The 23,702-nt window shown below is 44.5% G+C and overlaps 1 protein-coding gene across 3 annotated transcripts in view; it reads left to right on the forward strand.

The window, feature by feature from the left end:
- The window catches only part of PASD1 (PAS domain containing repressor 1), a 51,468-nt gene that overhangs the window by 14,757 nt on the left and 13,009 nt on the right, over nt 1–23,702 (forward strand). The window contains exons 2-11 of one of the 3 annotated variants that reach the window (XM_051630125.1): nt 10,527–10,618; nt 12,089–12,145; nt 13,521–13,675; nt 14,445–14,536; nt 16,334–16,423; nt 17,478–17,598; nt 18,765–18,878; nt 19,539–19,657; nt 20,456–20,538; nt 23,413–23,519. In XM_051630125.1, the coding sequence (XP_051486085.1) occupies nt 12,114–12,145; nt 13,521–13,675; nt 14,445–14,536; nt 16,334–16,423; nt 17,478–17,598; nt 18,765–18,878; nt 19,539–19,657; nt 20,456–20,538; nt 23,413–23,519 (913 nt within the window). In that variant the 5' untranslated portion in view covers nt 10,527–10,618; nt 12,089–12,113. Of the gene's footprint in view, nt 1–10,526; nt 10,619–12,088; nt 12,146–13,520; nt 13,676–14,444; nt 14,537–16,333; nt 16,424–17,477; nt 17,599–18,764; nt 18,879–19,538; nt 19,658–20,455; nt 20,539–23,412; nt 23,520–23,702 lie in introns of those variants that run through there. The other 2 variants (XM_051630126.1, XM_051630127.1) reach the window with 2 other exon arrangements.

Below are 23,702 nucleotides of genomic sequence, written 5' to 3' on the forward strand. Positions count from 1 at the left end.
AGAAATTCCAGGCTGGTTATACACATGGGAAACAGATTGCAACAGAGGGCAGATTAAATTACTCAGGTCTAGGATTACTGAGGCAGAACATCTTTTCTTCATGCTGTTTGAAAAGGGAGAAGAATCTTCCTTTTTTTAATTTATAGAACAAAGTTTGAGATCAAATGACTCTGAGCTGCCCTTTCATTGCTCAGTCATTGATCACTAGAGGAAAATACGATGAACTGGGATTTTTCCCCTTCCTTCGTTTGAAAATCAGTTCTTACCAGTGCTGCATGCTTAAGGGAGTTCTAAGACTGTAGTCTGATGCTTCAGGAAGCTTATTTTAGGAAGGAAGACTTGACTGAATGCCAATAGACAGAGTTAATCATCAGGACATCTGGATTCACTTCTTAACTCTGCTGCTTGAGCTTGGGTCAATGATTTAGGTCGAGCTTTTCCAAAATGTGCAATACTTGTAGGTACTTATGCTGGGTTTGAGCGTTACTGAAAATTAGGCTGTAATTGCATCTACTGTTTCAAATTCAGCTTCCCAAAACTGGGACACTCATAAAGTAAGACAAGTAAAATGTTGGCTGTTTCCTCACTTGTACAACTGGGATACAACTGTGTTTATGGAGTGTGCTGGGACTTCCTGATGTAAAAGCATTCGAGGAGAGAAAGAATGGCAGCCAGCTGCTTGCAAAGCATCAGAAAGTAGATGTTGTTCAGCAGAAATCAAAGGAGACTGAACAAGAACCAGACTTCCCAGACCTCCCACTTTACCAGCCAAAGGGCTTCTTAGACCCTGTAGAGGACCAAGCAGATCTAAGGAAGTGCAGAAGTGACAGAGCCGAGGAGAGCTGGCTCTCTACAGACTGTTCAGCATCCAGCTGCCATCCCACAGTGCAGCAGAGCAGCTGAGTTGCTGCTTCTTGGAGAGGGGATCCAGCATTGAGTGCAGACAGGGCAGTGTCATGGAATCATTAAGGTTGGAAAAGACCTTGAAGGTCACCAAGTCCAACTGTCAGCCCTACACCCCATGACCACTAAACCATATCCTGAAGCACCACTTCTACCCCTTTTTTTGAACACCTCCAGGGACGGTGCCTCCACCACCTCCCTGGGCAGCCTGTTCCAAGGCCTCACCACTCTTTCAGTGAAGAAATTCTTCCTAATTTCCAATCAGAACCTCCCCTGGCACAGCTTGACCTCATTTCCTCTTGTCCTATCGCTGATCACCAGGGAGAAGAGGCCAACACTCACCTCACTACAACCTCCTTTCAGGTAGTTGTAGAGAGCAATGAGGTCTCCCCTCAGCCTCATCTTCTCCAGGCTGAACAGCCCCAGCTCCTTTAGTCTCTCCTTGTAAGATCTGTTCTCCAGACCCCTCATCAGCCTAGTTGCCCTTCTCTGCACCCTCTCCAGCACCTCAATGTCCTTCCTATGCTATGGTGCCCAAAACTGCACTCAGCTCTTAAGGTGTGGCCTCACCACGGCCAAGTAGAGGGGTAAGATCACCTCCTTGGTCCTGCTGGTCACACTGCTCCTGATGCAGGCCAGGGTGGTGGTGGCCTTCTTGGCCACCTGGGCACACTGCTGGCTCACGTTCAGCCAGCTGCCAATCAACACCCCCAGGTCCCTCTCTGCTAGGCAGCTCTCCAGCCACTCCTCCCCAAGCCTGTAGTGCTGCTGGGGGTTGTTGTGGCCAAAGTGCAGGACCCAACATTTGGCCTTAGTGAATCTCATGCCATTGGTCTTGGCCCATTAATCCAGCCTATCTAGATCCCTCTGCAGAGCCTTCCTTCCTTCAAGCAGCTCAACACTCCCACCCAACTTAGTCTCATCTGAAAACTTACGGAAAAGTATGGTTCTAGCAAGTCGTGTGCTTCTGGAAGGCTCTGGTTTGTGTGACTTACCGTGAGTCTGTGTGTGCCAGAAAGGGACAGGCTTACTGTGCAGGTGTGGATCAACTGTGTTAACATCTGGTCATGGAGTGGAAAAGTCCTGATAGTATCAAGCCCTTTCCTTAAATGGGCTAGGGAGCTGGTAAAATCTTCTTGCTTTCATGGCTGATAGGAGTGTATATCACTTTCACAGGTACCTCCTGACTCCAAGCTAGACTGTGGTTGCTACTGGGCTTTGAAGTGAGCTGAGGCACATTTATAGGACAATGGCCAGAGGAGTACTGAACACAGACAGAAGATGTTCAAGTTTGAAAGAAAATTCTCCAGTCCACAAATAGCTCCCACCATCTGCTGATCCTGCAACCTGTGAGCAGATGGACGGAAGCCAAGTCATAGTCAAAGCACAGCTCTCTGGAAGTGTGGTCCTAAAACCACCTGGGACCCATTCCTGACCCGTTTGAAGGCCCCTGCTTTTTCTGTGTGAGGGAAGCAGCCTTGGGCTTTATGCTCAACCTCCAGCACGAGCAAACACTAAGCACAAGTGCTCATCTCCTCATCTGCACCTTCCCCAAGCATCTGAAATGCATTTTAGATACAAGACTGAGAAAGGCAAAGTAGAAATAAAGTAAAAAATGTATTGTTTTTTGGAGAAGAAGAGAACAGCTAAGACAGGAACGCTACTATTGCCTCTTTCAATGAACTGGTAGTTGCTGGAGATGTTCTCTTGCTGAGAAAAGTGGAGGAGAAGTTATTTAGTTTAATTAGCTGCTTTTCTTTGTTGTCTAAAGATTACATTTATTCTGGGCACAGAGGACGCACAAGGCATAAAAGCAGGGAGTTTAATGACACATAGACTTTATGTAGCTGTCTGCTTGGGATGAGTTTCACCCATAATAAATAAAAAAGGAATTACAAGAAGGATTTCAGGGTAACACGTCCAAAAAGACAGCTCTGATGTGTTTGTCCTATTATCTATAGAGTTGCCAAACAAAATTTAAAACTGAAAAAGGACCCAATGACCTCACTTGATGCCACACATACAGTTGATGCAAACTGTGTCCCCTTGGTGGGAGAAAGGCACAGCACCTCCCAGTGAGAAGCTCCAGCTGGTGATCCCTGAAAATGGAGCAGGCGGTGCCGGGGTGCCCAGCACCCCCTTCACGGGCAGCGAGGTGTGGAAACCAATGCTGTCGAGTTAGCAGAGTGTGTTGGTTTATTTTTAAAATGTTCCTAGCTGCTTTGCTCTGATAAGATTGAAACTATTCTGAATGAAACCTGAAGTTAGCCACAATTTCAGCAGTGTGTTTCCAGTCAGATATTGTCTGTCTTGTTTAAGCTGTAGAATCAATAACTCTGGGGCTTTTTTTAGCTTGTTATGCCACACTTTACATTCCTGCAACTTACTGGGGTACCCTTCCCACACACCCCTCAGCTGTCTTTTGTGATTTGCCAGATAAGTGAATATGATAAAAAGTGTCCTGAGTCACAAGAGAAGAAGCTCTGTGCACCTTCCCTTTGCATGAGCCCAGCAGGAATGGTTACTTAGCTTCCAAGGCCAGGAGGTGAGCAGTGCAGGAGTCATCCTGAATGTCACCACTGCTTTCCTTGGGAGAAATTGCTCTCAGTATTTTTTTTGCAAATTGCTCTGAAGTAATATATGTGTTCATTACATGTGTGTCTATGCACCCACCCACACACATGCATTTGCACGATCAGTATCAGCCCTAAGCTGAAGCAGAGCTTTAAGAGCATCTGTATTTGCTGCAATTTTTGAGAACATTCTGTTCAAGAGTCTTCTGACTGCTAGATTTCAATGTTGCTGCCTTCTCTTCTGCTTTATGTGCCGTTCCTGGAAATAGTCTCATGAAAACACACATCTCAGTTTCTGCTGAAGGAGTAACTACAGACAACTGCCTTTTCTCCCATCTTACATGAGAGAAAACTACTTTATTGTTTGAGGATTATTTGGCTCTGTGCCTGATGGAGTCAGGTGTGTTAACAAATTGCTTACAGGTTAGATATCAACCTTTCATACCACAACACACATTCACCTTTGCTGTTGTAACTGAGCAGCTACAATTAAACACAAGCATTCATCCAAGGCTGCACAAGAGATATTATTTGCATTTATGCATATATGCATTTTTATCATACCCTGCTTATGCCAGTCAAAGTATAGTTTTATGCTACTTAGGGCTGTGAATCAGCAGCTCTGCCATTTGCAATGTTTTGAGAATTTTAAGGGGCTATTAGACAAATTGATAGAATTAATTAACTGCATGCCCTTCTTGTTACAGAAACCCTGGAGACATTTTAAATCATATTCTACAATGTGGTATCTTGTACCTGCAAGGTTCAGTAATTTGCTGGAACAGAACAAACTTAGCCAGCTGTTTTCTCCAGGATCTGACAAAAATCCTAGAGAACAAAATGTTCCTGTAATCATATTTTCTTTTTAAGTATCTGTTGTTTTTTTTGTTGTCAGAAAATGGTATATCCTGGTTAAAAAGAAACAAACAAAATCCCAACCACACGACCATTGTTCCTCCCTGTATCTTTCATTTCGTTTCTGTGCTGAATCACAGTGTTCTGATACAGCCTTTTTTATGGTGTAATTGTTTTGTATAATCCATTTTCTTTGGGCACCTCTTAGCTTCTGTCTGAAGCTGTTACTGCTATAATGAATGTAGTTATAAATCTGTCACAGGTAACAAGCTAAATTTAGAGCTCAATAAACCAGGGGAGGGTATGCTGTAGAGAAGTGAGTGCCTTGAGATGCAATAGTTACAACAGTGGCACAGAAAGTCCCCTTCTGACAGGTTAACAAAAGAGGACAGAATATTTGGTTCCCTTACCGATTCATCCCCGTTACCCACGTTTCAGTAAACAAGGGTGCTGTGTGAAAAGACAGGTTCAGTCCTGGCAGGTCACCCTGCCACATGTGTCATCTGCCCCTGGTGAGAGCAATGCTGGGCCCTTCTCTGCCCTCCTGCACGGGAGGTGCAGGAGGTGTTTCCATAAAGGATGGAGTTGTGTAGCTCTACCATTGAGCCAAGGGGGATCCCAGTTCCTCCAAAGAGGAATTAGGAATTAGGAGCTCCCAGGCAGGACAGGAACCAGTGCTCCTGGACCCAGACTGAGGTGGTGTGGGAGCCAGCCAGGTTGAAGACACCCATCTGATACCCACCAGCATCATCCCTAAGGCAGTGTGTCCCTAAACAGAATTGGCAGTTGTTCCTGCCTCAGACCTGGGCAAGCCAAGCGTTCCCACAGTTAAATGTCTAGTTGATCATCAGCACTGTGATTGTTATCACGTGGGGTTTGTTTTGTTTTGAGATGAGGCGGGTGAAGAAAACTGAGAAGAAAAAGCAATGGAGAGATGAAGGCAGATGACATAAGAAATAACAAGATGGAGAGAAATCACAATAAAGAAAGATCCATTTCTCTGAACTGCAAACCAGTGGATGCTGAGTGAGGGGGTTAAGTGAAAGAAGAGCAGCAAAGAGTGAAAAACAACAGCAGGCAAGGCATGGGAGGAGGGTAGTTTTAGACTAGATACTAGGAAGAAATTCTTTACTGTGAGGCTGGTGAGACACTGGAATAGGTCACCCAGGGAGGCTGTGGGTGCCCCATCTGTGGAAATATTCAAGGGCAGGTTGGATGGGGCTTGGGCAACCTGGTCTAGTGGGATATGTCCCTTCCCATGTCAAGGGGGGTACGATCTAGACGATATTTCAGGTCCCTTCCAACCCAAACCATTCTGCGATTCTGTGATTCTGTGGCAAGGAAAGGAGAGGCTATAATGTAAGCAGAAAAAAAAAAAAAAATAGGTAAGCAGGTCAAATAATGCAGAAGTGCAGCTCCTCTGGCACATCCGTTCCAGCCTTTGCATTCCAGCGCTGTGCCGTGGTGCAGCAGCTTCTCCTGCTATTGCCTGCCTGCAGTACAGCTGGGACAAAGCCTGTCCAGAAACATTTGTCCCAGAGGTTTGTAAGTTTGTCATCGAGTCAGCTCAGCCTAAGAGAAAGACCCTCGCAGTGAAGGGCTGTGAGTGCTTCTGCTGTGGCTTTTCTCCCTGCTCTGTGCCACGGGCGAGTGCCCAGCGCAGGAGCGGTGGCAGAGGCTGTGATCCCTTCTGTGCTGAACTGCCAGAAAGACTCGGGGGCACTGTTTATTTTTTTTTCAAATGTCATTTCCATTAGCATCTTATAATTGAATCAGTAGCACTTTACTGAAAAGGTTAAATTCTGCCTTTTAAAAATTAAATCAGCTGTTTAGCTGTCAACCACAGCCGTGCCCTCCTGTTGCCTCAAGAAGAATGAAACATTGGCATATTGACATACACATCATATTGCTGCAGAACACATTAACTCTCTTATTTATGACTGTACTTTGCCACAAAGTGCTGCATCTTGTAATTGAGGGCTCTCTGCTGAATTTATTGCATGTAAAATCTGTGGAAATTATTAGCACAGCACATTTCCATAATTAAAATATCTCCTACAGCATAGGTTTGAAGACTCCTTTGCTGCCTTACATTACTCAAAAGCCAAATTTTATGAAAATTTAAGTAAAAGCACAACAAAGTTTTTATGCATAGGAAATATTTTAAATTGGTTCAGGCAATACAGTTTGGAAAAGCAATCAAATGAGCTGGGTTCAGGGACCATTTTTAGGTGACTGATGAAAGCTTTATTTGTTGCTGGTCACATAGAAATGTGCAGCATTACACTCATAGAGTAATCTTTGCTTTGCCATCAGAGACATGACCAAATAATTAATATTAATGCTATAATGAAGGATTCATAGGAATTGTTGGTTTTAGAGGATAATTCTTACTAATGTGATGTTCCATTAAGAGTTACCCTAAGGTGATGTCAATATTTTGGTGATTTGCAGCAAGCCAACAATTTTCTTTAGCCAAAAGTTTGCAGTTTTAGATAGCTCCTGAAGTCAGACAGTTCTGCAAAACAAATAATTTTTTAAAACTCCCTCTCCCATTCTCCAGTGAAAAGTGTGCCAGAATATTGCAGATAGCATGGAACAGTGCTTTCACTACCAGCTCTGTGTCTGAGAAGTCCATTTGTCTTGTTAAGGCTGTCATGCTACTTTACCCTTTCTGTAACCCTGGAAACAAACTTCAAGTACTGTGATATTTGGGAAGACTAAAATATAAGTTGCCCTTAAAATGCTATGAGTGTTTTTTGAGGCCCCCTGTGCAAGGGAAGAAAAGTCTTTTCACTTTACAGAGGACATTAAGCAATGATGGATGTGAATCTTTTGTGACAAAGCTGATCCTCACCTATAGTAGCTGGAGGTGAGAAATGGTGCTAGCAGCACTGACCAGTGTCCTCTCTCTACCTGCCCCTAGAGTTCAGGAATCCTTCTCTCGAAGTGTTGCATGAGAGAACTTTCAGGAGGCAATAAATAAATTTTGATTCCTCTGGATAATACAGTTAAGGTCAAAGAGATTCTATCTGGAGCTATTTAAAATACTCTTAACGTGCAGACATACTGCTGTCAGTAGGGCTAAGTGCCTTATCTGGCTGAGGGGTGTATACAACCCTTATGAGACTATTCTTAAGTATACTGGTTACTATATTTAGCTCTGGCTCATAACAAGACAAAAAGCACTTAGCTAAATATAGTCATGAAGTGCTTAATCCAATTAAGAATATTTTGTCCTTAAGTGTCTTCTAGGTGAATTTTTGTAGCTCACCATCCTGCTGCATCATGCAAAAAGCTTCTCTGTGTGCTTGGGCCTGTGAATTCTTTTATGGCTGTTAGAGCCTTGAGGTCTGGTGTTGACAGAGGACGTCATGGAGCTGTTGGAGTAAGTCCAGATGATGGCCAGGAAGGTGATTAGAGGGCTGGAGCACCCGTCCTGTGAAGACAGGCTGAGAAAGTTGAGGTTTTTCAGCTTGGAGAAGAGAAGGCTCTGGGGAGACCTTATAGTGCCCTTCCAGTACCTGAAGGGAAGGGACTTTTTACAAGGGTCTGGAGTGAGAGAACAGGGGGTACTGGCTTTAAATTGGAAGAGGGGAGATATAGATTAGATATTAGGAAGAAATTCTTTCCTGTGAGGGTGATGAGACACTGGAACAAGTTGCCCAGGAAATATGTGGCTGCCCCCTCCCTGGAAGTGTTCAAGGCCAGGTTAGATGGGCTTTGAGCAACCTATTCTGGTGGGACATGTCCCCGCACATGGCAGGGAGGTTGGAAGTAGATGATCTTTAAGGTCCCTTCCAACACAGACCATTCCATGATTCTGTGGTCTCTCACATTCATTGGGAGTGTCCCATTCAGACTCACCTGGGAATCCTAATTTCTCTGCCCCTGGCAGCTCACACTGGCTGTTTGGCAGCAGGCAGGGAGAGCTGCAGTGACAGACTGGAGGATCTGCGCTCCATTTCCCAGTTTAGTCTTGGTGAGGATTACTTGGACTGTTTTCTCTCTCAGTGACCCAACAGCTTCCCTCAACATACTGCTATTCAGGGTGGCTGGGAGGGCAACCACATGTACAAGGCAGAAAACCTGTCAGGTTTCCCAGGAGTTTTTAGCTGCAAGACAACCTATGGGCAAGGCAGTGTGATGGTTTCTGCATAAAGCTTTGCACTCCAAGCTTGGGAAGAACCCTTTCATTTGGCTAAATTTTTATATATTTAAGCCTGGATGGAAAAAATGTTTCCTGAAAAATTGTGATAGATCTGTTTGTGCATTTGCAAGTGTTGTTTTTTTTATTTATTTAACCCATTGCTTTAAAAAGAGTTTTCTTTATACCTATGTACCTCTGCTGGGTGGTCTTGCAGATCTTTACCAACCTGACCAATTTATGATTCCAAAATTATTATGTGTTAGCAAAACTTCTGTGTGGGTCATTCTTCTAGAGGAGGAACAACTGTGTGATTTTTGATAACACAGAACTGACCAAAAAGCAGCAGTGACTAAGATAAGCACCTTGGTTCTGTGGTACCAGCTCAGCAGGCAACAAATAAGATCACAGGCTCCTTTTGAATGGGGAAAAAAGCTTGTAATTTGACCAGCATACGATGACTGTGAGAACAGGAACACCTCAGACCCACTCTGGGCAAACTGGTTACATAGGTGGTGTTTGCAATTGCAGCCTCACTGGGGATACCAGGAGTTGTGTGAGATTTTCCCTGGAAGTTCATGTTCCAAACTGAAAATGATCATTGCATCCCAACTGCATTTTTTACTGGAACACTTTACTGCTGAAATACATTAAATGTCTTATATGTTATCCTTGTACTTCTGCTGTGTCAGAAGATTGAAGCCTCTTGCAGGCAACTTCTGTGTTACTGTTTATGACTCTGTCACACTTTATCTGAACCAATTTGTTTGAGTAAGTGGACTGACATGATTTAATTCAGCTGTAGTGAGCAGGAATTTGACCTGTTGTCTGACATTACTCACGTAAACCTCCCCTGCAACATTGTTTAGTGGTGGATTTGGCAGTGCTGGGTTGGACTTAACGATCCTAAAGGTCTTTTGATTCTCTGATTCAAAGCACTTTCACCATATCACTGGTCGGGATCTGTGTTGCTTGTGGTGTTCAGCAGCAGCCCCACAATGTCCACCCCCGCCCCCTCGCAGCTGCCCTTTCCATTGTGTGTGCCTGATGTGTTTTTGCAGTGGTTCTTCAGCCACCTTCTTGTGCTTCCTTTGCTTTGAGGCATTTTCACCAGTTGGAGAAAGGAACAAGCTAGTCCTTTAGATGAGTGAAAGTGTGGGGCTATGTTTGCTTGCTCACCATGGTTACAAACATGTAATTTCTAGTAGTGGCAGCAGGTTTTTTGCAGTGTCTTGAGCTGATGCCAGATCTAATGATAACAGCAGCACCAGCCGTGACCTGGGGCTCAAAGTGGAGAGGTCACTTCAAGGGCGTTAAAAACTTGTTAAATTTGGAAGCCCAGCACCTGGCTTTTGTTGAAGGTATCCCTGTCAGTTGTGGACAGTTTGGTTGTATCTGTATCCTTCCTGAGAATGAGGCTTATCTGAAGCCCCACAAGTCTAAACAGCACTGGTTTCAGAGACATGGGCAGTGTGGGGTGGGGATAGTCGAGTTCAGGGTGATCATCAGTAACTGTTTAAATCACAAACAAAAAGGAGAGGTATGTGTCTAAATCTTAGTGGGAGGCCTTAAACCCATCCACAGGTGGGTGGTTGTGGCTTGTGCTGACTTTAGTTGGTCATGTTAATCTCAAAGGAGGTTTTGGTTGCAAGACTGGATGGGCGAAGCGTAGATCGTACTTGCTGGTTTTCATAGCGCACATGCCAGGTAAGCTGTCATACTTTGAAGGACTCTGATCAATCCTCAGTGGCCCCAAGCTAGTAGGGCCATTCCTCCACCCTGCTGGGCCACATGGCCTTTTGGATGTGAGAGGCCAAGCTGGCTTTCCCAGGCTACTTCTGCATCAGCAGGCAGTGCACACAGAACCAGGAGCCCCAGAGCATGGTCCAGCTCCCACTCCTGCAGCCTTTGCTGAACTTTCAACCAGTTATACTTGAGCATGTTTCTAATTCTATGGCAGTAGACTTCTTCAGCTTGAAGTGATTGCTGCTCTCCAGGTTAAGTGTTGCCCACAACTGCATTTTAACTGGATTTGCTTTTTCTTCCAGGATTGATTTTTCTCCGTCTCTATTTACATGGTGATAAGAAGTGCTAATCCCACTCCATCAGTCTGGACTGATGAGTCTGAGGAATAGAACAGGTAATTTCTAATTTGGTTCACAGCTTTCAGTGACTCGGGCAGTGAGAGCCACTCCCTCCCTATGGATTGCATTCCCATTTGGGGACAAAAGAAACCATAGTTTCTTCTGCCCAATTCATCTGCAGGGAGGGAGAGCCTTTCCCTGGAGCAGGGAAGGGAAGTTAAATTTTTGTAGCTGTTGCTGTGAGCAGCATCTTTGACTTCCCATCAGTTGTGAGTGTTTTGGGGTTTTTTTGTGACTTTTATAGCTACCAAGTTGGAGTTTGGAGTAGCCTTAAAGCAGGGAAAACCATTTGGATGTACCCACTGAGAAACGCCCCTTGGGTGCTGGGCAGGATGGGAGGGTTTTGCCAGTGAAAGTGCTCATGAGAGATGTAGGCAGGTTGTTGCTGATGCTGGGGATGGGTGCCATCTCCTATTTGGAGGTATCAGGAGGGAGTGCAACCCAGCAGAGCTGATCTAGGTGATGTGGTGTGGAGTGACAGCAGCTGGTTTGCCTCCATCTGCCTGGCTCCCTGTCCCTTGGGCTTAGCCCATCTGAGTCACAGAAAGCAAGATACTAGTGAAGTTACCCTTGTGTTGAATTTTCCATCATTTCACAGGGCTTGAGAGTACCATGGAGTTCTTGTCAACTGTTCTCCTTACCTATGCTGCAGGAACAGTTAGAATAAAGTAAAGGCAGCAGCCCACAATGACTGTTCTGCTGCAGAGACAGAGAGAACCCAGGGAACCCTGGTCACATTCCCTCCTTTTCACTGCTTAGTGCCAGGTGAGGAAGTTTTAACTTGAAGTCTCAGATGTGAATCCCAGTGGTAGGATGTAGCTCAGACAGTGTGGTGGAAGTCCACGAGGCCAAGCAGCAGTCATTGTCTGCAGGGTGCTTTGGATGAACCTGTCTTTTATATCTCCTAGATGTCCTGATAGTACCCAACTGTTGCCTAATGCTAATCCTTTGGGGGATTAGCACAGTTTTCTTCTTGCTCCTATGCCCTTCCACTGGGAAAGAAATCTCAAATGCTTTTCCAGCACTGCAGTGCTTGATATCAACCAGCAGCCTCTCTGATTTCACAAAACAGGACCAGGCACATTGCTGCCTGGTACAGACATCAGAGTGAAGCTGGTTCTCACGTTTGCAGGAGAGATGCTGATTCCTGTGCAGAGTTCAGGGCTTTGGCAGGGTTCCCCATCCTGAGGCAGAGGGAGAGCAAAGGCAGGCTGAGGGACTGTTCTTTCTCTCTACAGTCATGCTTATTGTAGCTCTGTGTTTGGGCAAATAGCAATGGTTTCACTTCTCAGGACTCAGTAGCTGATAGAGCAAGCAAGAAACTTCCTAACAAGAGTGGAGTTTGGAAAAGGAAAGACTGAAACATCTAGGAAGTCATAAATACTAACCAGTAAGCTCCATAATCTGTCATCCTCAACAAGACCAGGAAATACATCTCAGTGAGTACTTCTGTCTTTTCCTTCCAGAGCCCTGTGTTGTGTAAACGAACTGATGGATGAAGATGAGAAGGACAGGGCAAAGAGGTATGAAGGGGTGCAGAGAGCACCGAGAGTGGAATCTCTCCTGGGGGAGAATTGTAAATGCTGGGTCGTCCAATGCTTGAAAAGTACTTGGGGCCACTAATGTCAGAGTCAAACCCCCCATGCATTTTACAGGCTGTGTATAGCAGACCACAAACAGCATGATTAAGTCACCTTTTTCAAGCTTCTCATAGTGTGTTTGGCCACCCCTAATGACAGGTTAATCAACTGAGTGATTCTTAAATTACATTGTCGTGCCCTCAAAACCTCATGCTATCCCATGACTATTTATTATCTTGATGCAGGACCCTTGACCTGTGATTTTACTCTGCCTACCCTGGGGTACAGTTCCCCATGAAACTTAGAGAGCAGTCCTGCTTTAGCACAGATATGAGTTAGTCTCTCTTCAGAGAAGCATTTGGCTTAGTTCTAATTAGTCATTACACATGAGTGCTGAAACAGAGGTGACTGTGAATATAAATGCTGGATCTGAGAACCTCCAAATGCCAACCTAAATATGAATGGAAGTGCTTTCTGCATACCACACTGGGTCTAGATCACAGGAAGCATGTATCATCATGAATACTCTGGTGAAGAATATTAATTACTACTGGAAGAGGTTGCATGAAAATAGGATTATCTCAGATATAAGCATTGGAAAGAACATTTTGGAAGAAACTGAATGGATTTGCTTTCTCATTTATTGTTTTTAATGGAGGGGAAAACCCTAATAAAACATTCTTAAATTGTATTAATGAAATCTGGAAATTAGTCTGTGGTTTCCGCAGCCAGACTTTACGATTGCCAGTTTCATATATCATGGCAGCAGCCAGATACAAGAGCATTGCTTGACTTTATTCTGCAGTTGTCTTTCCACAGTATTGTCTCTCTACAAGGTACTTTTGCAAGTACAAGTCAGAGAAAAAGGAATCCTTCGTATTTTGACCTTTATATGTGTGTGCAGCAAAGCAAATGTTCATAAAAATGAGGTGGGCAAAACATGAGCATGTATTTGCCAGGATTTGTCTTACTGAAGACATTTTGCCCATGACATCTTCACTTTGTTACCACTACTTTTGAAACACTGGGAACTGCTGCTGAAATGTCCATAATTATTTGGTCTTGCTCAAATGTATGTAAATAAGATTTGTTACCTCCAGGTGTTCCTTGCTGATGGGGAGCTCAGTCCTGCTCGCAAGGTTCTAAGCACCAGCAAGGCACTTACTCTCTAGTCTAATTTTAAACAAATGAGCAGTCCTGGCTGAGTTTACATTCTTGTTTGTAAAGTGTTTTGCTGAGACAGGGCCATTTACCTCTCCCTGGGTCAAGCTGTAGTTCCTTCATTTTATTTAGCAGTGTTTGTCTTTCTGTCATCCAGGGCATCACGCAACAAATCTGAAAAGAAGAGGAGAGACCAGTTCAATGTCCTCATTAAAGAGCTTTGCACCATGCTGCAGGGCCACGGGCACCCTCTCAAGATGGACAAGTCCACAATACTGCAGAGAACCATTGACTTCTTACAGAAACAGAAAGGTACTGGTGGACAGCGGCTTGCTCCCATTGAAGGCCTGGGTCTGTGTCTGCCCAGCAGCCAGTTTCCACTCAGAAGCTGAAAACTGGTTTTCCCAAATGTCTAAGACCCCCAGAAGGGACATGAGTCTAAGTGAGGGGCAGAATAAGGCACAGCAGTTGGCCTCAGGAAACGGGCTAGGTTTGAATACAGTGCTGACCAGTTACATGTAGATATACTTGAAAAGATGTGGTGCTGTGTGCTTCTTTGTGTAGTGGTATTGCTTCACTTCCCTTGCTGGCCTCCACACCCCCTGGCAAGCTTTGTGTTCTTGCAGAGCATGAGGGAGGAAGAGCTGAGGAGCCTCAACTACAAAAGAAAAGGGAAAGGGGTTTCTGTGCCCTGTTCCCAGGTCTCCTGGGGTAGGAAATGACTGGCTGCAGCCTGTCCTGCTGCCTGGGCACTCCCATCAACCTTCCTGAAAGAGCTGCAGAGTCATGGACACCCTCTGCTCACAGTCATGCTTAGCTACTCTGAAGTTAGCCCCTTGACCTTAATTTTTGAAGGATTTCTCCAGACCACCTAAAATGTCTCCCTTTTCTTCATTTCTAATGCATTTGTATCATGATGGGGTGGAAAATGACTTGCATACTAGAAAGCTTTGTGTAGAGAATGATCTGAGGATGATTCCTTTGAAAGCCTCTTAAAAGAAATCTAGTGTTACTTGAAAATGAAAAAAAAAAAATCCAACTAGCATGAGTCATGTTGCTTTTTTGATGTTTCCTCTTTAAGAAATCACAGCACAGACAGAAGCCTGTGAGATTAGACAAGACTGGAAGCCTTCATTTCTTAGCAACGAGGAGTTCACCCAGTTGATGTTAGAGGTAAGAAGAAATTAAAGCTGCATAGATTAGTGGGAAGTAATCAGTTCAGTGGAGTAGTTCAGAGACGATAGCTCCTTTTTCACCTGTAGGTTCCAGTGGTAATGATTTCTACTCTGCTGGCACAAATAATACAAACCTGACAGAGCCCACTGTTGTGCTAAGTGCTTTGCAGACCCAGAATTAAAAATGTGTTTGCTTCCCCTTCAAGATAAACAGCTTTTCATTTAGCACGAAGACCAGTTTGGCCTGGTGAGAGAGGAAAAAGAGAATGGCCCTTCTCAGAAGAGCTGCTACAGCTTGCAGTTTTAGCACAAACTTGGAAGGACCTGAAAAAAGCAGAGCAGCTCTCTGCCTCCCACGTCCCATTAGACATTAAATGCTTCCTGTGCTGCTGGTGGCTGTGCAGGGCTGTACTGGTGATATGAATGCTCTGTCTTTTGCTTGCACTGCCTTTAAGATTGCATTCGGGAGAACAGCTCTGAGACTTCCCCCCTCTAAAATCTAGAAGCACCTGGTGAGCCCACATTTTGGCTTTCTTAAGGATGTTGCCTTGGGTTCATGCTGCTCTGGGAGGACGTTGCCTGCCCTGCGTGGGCAGCTGCTCCTCTTCGCCCCGCCAAAATAAGGGTGTATGCTGGGCTGAGCTGGGAGGGGCTGCAGTGTCTTCGTTATTCCTTTTCATCAGGATGTCATGACTCACCTCCCTGGAAAAGTCTGTTCATTCTTTCTGGGAATTTCTCTCACCAAACAAGCTAGTTTGTTCCAGCAGAATCAAAACAAATCCCCCCCCCCCGTTAGAAATGGTGGAGGAAAGAGAGTCCTTTAATAAACTGTTGGCTTGTTGGACTAGGTTAGACGATGGACCAGTTTACTTAAGATCAGTGGGTTTTTTCCAGAGAGGGCTTATTTTCAGCAAAGGCAGAGTATGACTGAGTTGGGGAAGATGGTGAATGCTGCACCTTCAGCTCCCTGTAGCCAAGCTGCAGAGCAGCCTAACAATGTTTAGAGGAGCTGGCTTTGTGCACGGTGCTGAGCAGAGATTAAACCTCCCAGATCTTGGTGAGTGTTAGAGAAGCATAGAGACAGACACTGGGTCAGTGGTGCAAGAAGATGTTGTGAAGAACAGAAAGAACACACAAAGAGGAAAGCACATGCAGTGACTTACAAGGACAGAACTCCAGGACAGAAACCATCATGAGTAAGAAACAAAAAACAAAACAAACTTTAGAATTACGGTGTCACTAGCCTAAGAAATGAGTGCTTTATCTGAAATAAATAAGGCTTTAGATCTTTTGTATATTGTCCATAAATTGCTAAAAAGAGTGCCTTGTATAATTTTTCTATCTCTGCTTATCCATCCATCCACAGCACTGGGTTTACCAGGGTGATGATCATGATCATCTATCAGTTCCTTACGCACCAAATTGTTTAACTATTGTGTAATTCACAGCACATAGCGAAGTTACTGAAGTCACAAGGATTGTGTGGGTGTAGAAATTCTAACCACTGCTTGTCTTGCTTAATCTTAAGTAAATATTCACTGGATGAAAAATACAAGTCAATTTAATATTAATGAGCAAATAAGAATGTCAGAAGAGTGTTGAATTAGACAGCATATGTCATTTTTAATTTTTCTGTATTGAACTTTAATTTCCATAATGGATTTATGTTCATTTTAGGCTGTTAGAAGCATCAACACAGAATAAATAAGCCTATAATATTTTAAGTTGTTCCCTTGCTTAATTATTTGTGTTTGTTTGGTTTTTTTTCTTTTTTTCCCCTGCCTTTTATCATTAGGCCCTGGATGGCTTTCTCATTGCTCTTACCACTGATGGGATTATTATTTATGTATCTGATAGTGTTTCATCTCTGCTTGGACACTTACCGGTAAGTTCTGACAACACAACATTTGGAGAATCATTCCCCTGCCTTAACGCAGGGCTGGGGTTGGTTTTGTCCCACCGAAGAGGCAACGGACTGGGGGTGGGGATAAACCCACAAATTCTTGGGGAGTTTCTCAGGCTCCTGTGAATGACAGATTCTCTCAGGGTCTGCGAGTAGCTAAAAAACAATCCTGTGCAAAATGACTGTACTTGCAGCTCACCCCTTGGCAGCACATCTGAAGGAGGGTCTGGGTGGTGTTTATCCCACCAGGCGTATGGAAAACCTCCTGCTTGTGAATTCTGTGCATGCTGAAACTCGGCTCAGATAATTTATAGGTGATTTCAGGGCTGAAGGTGTGCTCTTCCAAGGGCAGTTTTTTCCTGCTTTGAGCCCATGGTCTTTAGTAACACATATGTGACCTCAGCATTTTCTGGGAGAATTTCTAGATGGCTGTTGGGTGCAGATGTTTCTGCTGGCCCCTGAAAACTTTTTTATTTTTATCTAGTGCCAAGCATGAGGCACCAGTGACACTATGTGAGGGGAAGTTTGAGCACACAGTTAACTTGGCTGTGCCAAGAAACAAATACATGCTGACATTTTGGTGGAACCCCTTTAGTCAGGATGTGTGAATTCATCAGCACTGAAACACTTCTAGGTTGAGTTGATTTTGCCAGATATTCAGCCTAGAAGACAAATGGAGGATGTGAGGAGGAGTTCTCCCACTTCTGTCTCATGCTTCCAATGGCAAACGGTTCAAATTTTCATTTTTATATATTTTTCATCATGTTGTATTCCTGTGGTACCAGGGATTCTTCCAGCTTGCATCTGGCTGAACTGAAGGGCAGCCTCTGGGACCTGTTCAACCATTTGCAAATAGGTAGCAACCCTGGGATAAAATAACCTAAGGGTTATATTCTGCCCTAGATCCATTTGCAGATTGACAGGGCTTCCTTGTTTTAAACACCCACGCTGCATCCATGCTCTGTTGTGGGATGCAAGGGGACGTGGTTGTGCCAGGCTGCACTGCTGAACATGACAAAGCATTCTTTTGTATCAGTCAGATTTGGTGGACCAAAATATATTAAACTTTCTGCCTGAGCGGGAGCAGAGCGAGGTGTACAAGCTCCTTTCTCCACACGTGCTCATGACAGATCCTGTTGCAGCTGATTTTCTGAACGGTAAGCTCTGCTCTCATCTCCCAGTCAGGGAAGTTTGCCAAAGGCCAACAGCTCCTGGGGGAGCCTGCGTAGGGCTCTCCAGCCATTTAACTCTCCTGCCTGCCACTTCTGTCTTGCCATGGTTAAAATTTCTGGGTTTTACTGCAGCACATCATCTAATGTTCCTACCTGACCCCAGTATTTGGTCTTTGATTTGCACAGTCTTTGTTTTACTGTTTGCTTTGCGTTGTAGGACAGTGAAGTTGCCCTCATTAGCTATTTTACTCAGGGCGGGATGCTGGACTGAGCATGTGAAAGGAGTAAGGGGTCTGGGGAAAGGAAGAGGGTAGGGGAAATCCCAAAGGGTTTTGACAGAGTCTTTGCTCCTTAGGAAGCTTGCATGGCTCAAGACACCTAGGAAACCCTACATCTAATTTAAGGAACAACCTTCCTATCTGAGCAGTCCATCCAGATCTCTATTGCTGGCTGCTGTCCCACCCCCAAAATATCCCTTTCCCCCAGAAAATGACCCAACACCAGAGCAGGCAGCAATATCTTCCAAACAGCCGCGTTTCACCAAACCCATTTTGGGAGCCCCCTTTCCTGGAGGGGTTGCCGTGGCCAGGCAGTGCTCACCTTCCCACCCTGTAAGCAGCAGGGGGAAACAGGCAGCCTTGGTGCTGGTGCTCCGCCCTGGGGTTCATTTCCCCCCAGCTGAAGTCTGCATGGTTTAATCCATGGAGTTCAGACCTTGGGCAGAAAACTGAATAAGAGCTTGGCACAGTGCCCTCCACCATTAATGGAAAGGCTTAGGGTGACTTTAGTGCCCTTTGGATCTGGGTCCCACTGAGCAGTGCCAGAGCAGAGTACTGCAATATCCCTTAACTACTTTTCATGAAGTCATGCATGCAGGAGGGCTGGGGAAATACCACTGACTGGATGGCAGGTGGCTGTAAAGCCACAGGAGAAAGGGTGAGAATACATTTCCTTAAGCAGAACAAGCTGATCCTTGCTCCCGAGAGTTATATATTTACTTATGGGTATCGAGAGCATCCCAGCAGGCTGTGCCTAGATAGCACAGCAGCAGGGTTGGGATAAACACCTAGATAGATCCAATATATGGGGTGTGCTAAAGTGCAGACTTCCAGTAACACTGTGTGTGTCTCCCTCTCTTTCTCTCATTTCAGCAGAAAAACAAATAGAGTTTTGCTGCCATTTAGCAAGAGGCAGCTTGGATCCAAATGAACCCTTGATGTATGAATACGTGAAATTTGTAGTGGATTTTAAATATTTTACTCATGGTAAGTTACTGCTCCAGCCTACCTTTAGCTCTCAATCTCTCTCCTTTAAATTGTGTGTTGATCTGTAGCCTCCTAAAGGTGTTGTTTCAGCTGAAAATGCTCTGTAATTGGTGGGAATGGAATAAGCTGGAAATATTTTTATCTGAAAGTGGTGTGGAGGCTGTTGGTCAGAAGAGTGTACTCTTCTGCACACTGTGCTTGAAGAAGCGATACCAGACTGATCCTACCTCCATTTAACCCACTGCCAGTTGTAAAGCAGCCTAGTTATCCAAATAACCAGTAAAAGATGCCATCTGTTTCACTTGGGGCAATCGAATTACACTTTTAAAAGATTACATAGTTTGAGAAACCTGTAACATTTTGAATCTTGCAAATGTTGAGCTAGAGAAAGTCTGACGGGGGGACTGTAGCTGCACACTGTGAGCTGCTCAGTGCTGCTTTATGAAGCTTCCCTGCAAGCCAGGGGTAGGTGGTTATGACTGTGTAACTCGGAGCCTAAAGGGTCATGCTTTAAATAACATCAGTGTGTATCAGTGTGGCATCACCTTGTGGGCAGGAGGAGTTTGTTGCTTGGGTTTCATCTATCATTGCACCTGTCTTAACATGAAAAGAAAGCTCTCCTTCCTCTTCCTCTTAAATAAATTGTCTGGTTGTGTCTAGTGCCTACACCCTCCTGTAATGGCTTTGAGTCAGCTATTGCACGAGCTTTCAGGTCAGCCACGGAGGAGCAGATTTGCCTCGTAGCGACTGTTCGTCTTGTCACACCACAGTTCTTAAAGGTGAGAGCTCTGGGACTGTGGGGCCCGGGAGGTGCCACATGGCAGAGCTGCTGCTGGGGCCACCAGCCCTGTGAGTGCCTGTGGCCTCCAAGGCCTTTGTTCTGCAGCACAGACTGTGCTGTGTGGGGTGGTAGATGAGAGGGGACGCCCTGGGTTTGTGAGTGGGAGACATCAGTAAGTAATTTGAATGACAAGATAGAAAGCACGAGCTGCTTTAGAGAGAGGTGGTTTTGTGATGGGGTGTCTCAGAGCAGGAGGTACCAGTACAAGATGACCAGATAAACTGCTTGAAAAGTGGCAGCCTTTGAAGAAATACATCCCCCTGCTCCATTGTGTAAGGCCACCAGCATCCTGAAATGCTGAACACCATGTCTCACAGGCTCTTGTCTGCTGGTCCCTAAGTGTCCTGTAGCACAGTGTAGTGGTGACAGGGATAATGACCGTAGGTGCTTCTTGCCAAGGAGAGAATGAGCCAGCTCAGTGTGAGGTTGGAGCTGGTCCTGTCACACATCTTCAGATATTTACCAAAATCTTCAATATTTACCAAAAGCTGGGGAATTTTGCCTACAGACTGCAAGATGAGGCCAGCTCTGTAAATTATTCAGCCACTTTTCATAAGTGTGTGCATCTATAAAACAAGGCTTACACATTCCTTAGAGGAAAATAAGTCAAGTGCTCTAAAAGCACTGTATTTTGCTAGGGTTTGTTATACCAAAAAGATGCATGCTTGGTCTTGATAGAGGGCTCCTTTTGTCACTTCATAGAATTAAATGTCTGAATGTGCCAACTGTTTTGCAGGAGCTCTGCAATGTTGAAGAGCCGTGTGAAGAATTTACATCAAGGCATAGTTTGGAATGGAAGTTTTTATTCTTGGACCACAGGTAAGAGCCTTGGTTTTAGTCACTGAAGAATAAACAAACTGTAGTTGAAAAATAGATAACTCTGTGTAGCTATTGTCTGGTATCCAAAGTAGAATAGCTCTAATTAAATGCAACTGAGTAAGTAGTAATAGTCTGAACTTACTTATTAGGCATCCTTAAATGCTTTGCACTTTTTCCATATTTTAGACAGGTGAGAAACCTGTAGTGGGAAAATATCTAGAAAAATGTGTAACTTCACATTTTCAGAACTAGGTGATTAATGTTAAGATTTGTAAAAGAGCCCTAGGTCCGTTATTCCACTGCCTGGTGGAGTGAGCTGGTTTTCCAAAAGGCTGTGTCCCAGCAGCTCCTGTGAATACAGTGAGTGGGGGCTGCCTTGAAACCCATCAAAGGGGCTTTTGATAAATCTGGGTTATGACTCAGCCAGGAATCTCTCTGCGGCGGCTGCTTGCAGCCACTCCAGCCCCACTGATATCCTCAGTGAGGAAATGGTGGTTACTGAGAGTAAATTCAACCAATACAGATGCTGAGGCAGAATTTGTGACATCCCTGGAGGTGAACAGTGAGCCCAGGCCCAAAAAGGAGCAGGGATTGTGTGGGCCATTTCATCACCAGTTCAAACCTCTCTCTAGTACAGTCCTCAGGAAGCCGTGAATGCTGTTGAGTATTTTTTGCTCTTTCTTGCTTATTTGTGTTGACTCCCAGCACCTGGCACTGAGGTGTGCCCTCAGCAGGGGCAGAGGGTACCCAGCAGGAGCTGACATCAGGACCTTTGTGATCATGGCAACAACATAAATTAGAGTAAAGACTGATAATGCAAAAAGCACTCCATAGGTCTGGCTAAACATTGGAAAGCTAAGAAAAATCTGTATTCTGGGCCTACATGTAAATTTGTGGAAAGAAAACCTGTCAATTTTGATAATGATCTATTTCTCTTCACTGTGGTCTTCTCCTTATCCTCCCTTCATTTATTAAAAAGCAGCACTTGAAAGGGTCTCTGAGGACACTGCATTTCCATTTGCACAGCGAGTTGCAGGCCTCAAGACTGGAACTTAAGCTAATAAGGCACTTCTAAATTGTTCCACAAGCAAAGCTGCTCCTTGTCAAAAGACAGATGAGGAGCATTTTGTGGTTGCTTTCTCATTTAAAGAATGCTGGTGAAAGTCAGGAAAACATAATACTTTCCTGATCAGCCTAAATGTTTATCTGATGTGCATCTGAAAGACATTATTGTCTTGAATAGAAGCATGTCATTAAAGATAGGAGAGACACTGGCATATTCTGCCAAAGCGATAGCAAGGAAGAACACTTTAATAAATGCACATATTATCATCATTAACAGAAATCTGGGTCACATGAGGAAAAGGAACACAGTGCTCTATGAAAAGTTATTTGAATAAATAAAGCTGCATTGTGGCAGAGACCACTGTGTGCTAAGCACACTCTGTTTCAAGAGATTTGCCATCAGAGAGCTTGGAGGACTGGCTTTTCCAGCCAACTCCTTGCCATGATAAACTTCTCATGGTTGTGGGGAGAAGCTATAGACCTGTCTGGGCCCTCTTCAGTTGAATGTCTCTCAACAGTACAAGTGTGGGGCTGGGTCACTCAGCCAGCACAGGAGAACTTCCCATGTTGAGTACTCAGGATTGATCCAACCATACCCAAATGTACTTAATTAATTTGTTGCTCATATTCTTGGCCACTTTATGGCATTCACCTTCCTTATGAGGGTCACTCGACGCACCAAGAGAAAGGCAGCAGGGGAGGCAGGTTGGATAGGCTGTGGCACCTTCAGACTGCCCTGGTTTTGAGACGTTAACCATTTCGCTAACACACCCTGCCCTGTTCCTGAGGAACACACTGAACTTGGCAGGTGAGCCTCATGCCATCAGCACATCCAGCAGCCAAAACAAATAGGTGGAGCCAAATAAATGCAAGTCCTGCCTCACCAAGTAAGTGCAGTGCTGGAGTTGGTGCAAGCAGGAGTGTACCTGAGCCGAGGGACAGAAGGAGGGATGCTGACATAGGGACTAGGGGCAAAAGTAGTGTTATTTTTCCTCAGATTTCAGTATTGTTTCATAGTCATAAGCTAGCAGGCTCCAGTGAAGGCTGTGCATAAGCTCAGTGTTGTTAGTACACCTGCTTAAAAAAAATAAATACCCTATTTTGCCTAGAAAATGACAAATCTAGAATTAACAGCAAAATAGTCAGGTAAGTCATTGCAAGGTGCCCATCTCAATACTTCCTCTACTTCTTCTCTACCTGCCATAGAAATAACAGTTCTTAAAATTAATCCCATGCCTATTCTTGTTTTTACTACTAGCATAGAAACATATTTTTTTTGCTGGTTATAATTTCCCAAGCTTTTCCATAGGAACAATTACTTTTTCTTTTACCCAAGCTGGTCCTGACACGCATTGCAGCTTCCCACTTACTCTTTCTCCTACAGTTACTACCCAGATGACATTTACATCCAATATACTGGATAATTTTGCTCAAGCTCTAAGTTATTATGCACAGGAACAGCCATAGCATTTCTCAAGCTGTGTCTCACAAGCATGCTTAATGAATTGAGTCACTTGCATACGTACATGCCTTTCTCTACACCCACATAATGAATAGGCTATGAAGCAGTACACACACGCCTTTTCATTTTCTCAATTTTTACCTCTCTCTCACTGGTTGGGTTATTTTGTTTGGGTTTTTTTCTGCTTGACTATGAAAATACATCATTGTGCCTGTGAAAATCCACTCATGATTTCACTGCCAAGTGAATGTACAAGATGGTTTTGCTCAGTAGTATTGCAGCCTGTCTGCCTGGATGTCAAAATGTCAGGTTTTGTGCTCACTCCCTGCCCTTTGCTTCCTTTCTAGGGCTCCACCTATTATAGGATATTTGCCCTTTGAGGTTCTGGGAACATCAGGGTATGATTACTACCACGCAGATGACCTGGAGCTTCTTGCTAGGTGCCATGAACACTGTAAGTTCCTCTCCCTTTGCAGCGTGCCTGTCTTTGATCTTACTTGTCACTCATGCACAACCTTTTACTGTTGTCACAAAAGGCATCTTTATCTGGGGCACGAGGGAATTCTCTCTTCCCATGACAGACTGTCACAGCCAATGCTTGCTGGGGAGGTGGAATACCTGCAGAATTCACTCAGAT

This window comes from Apus apus, chromosome 12, assembly GCF_020740795.1.
Source record: "Apus apus isolate bApuApu2 chromosome 12, bApuApu2.pri.cur, whole genome shotgun sequence".
NCBI classification, from domain to species: Eukaryota; Metazoa; Chordata; class Aves; order Apodiformes; family Apodidae; genus Apus; species Apus apus.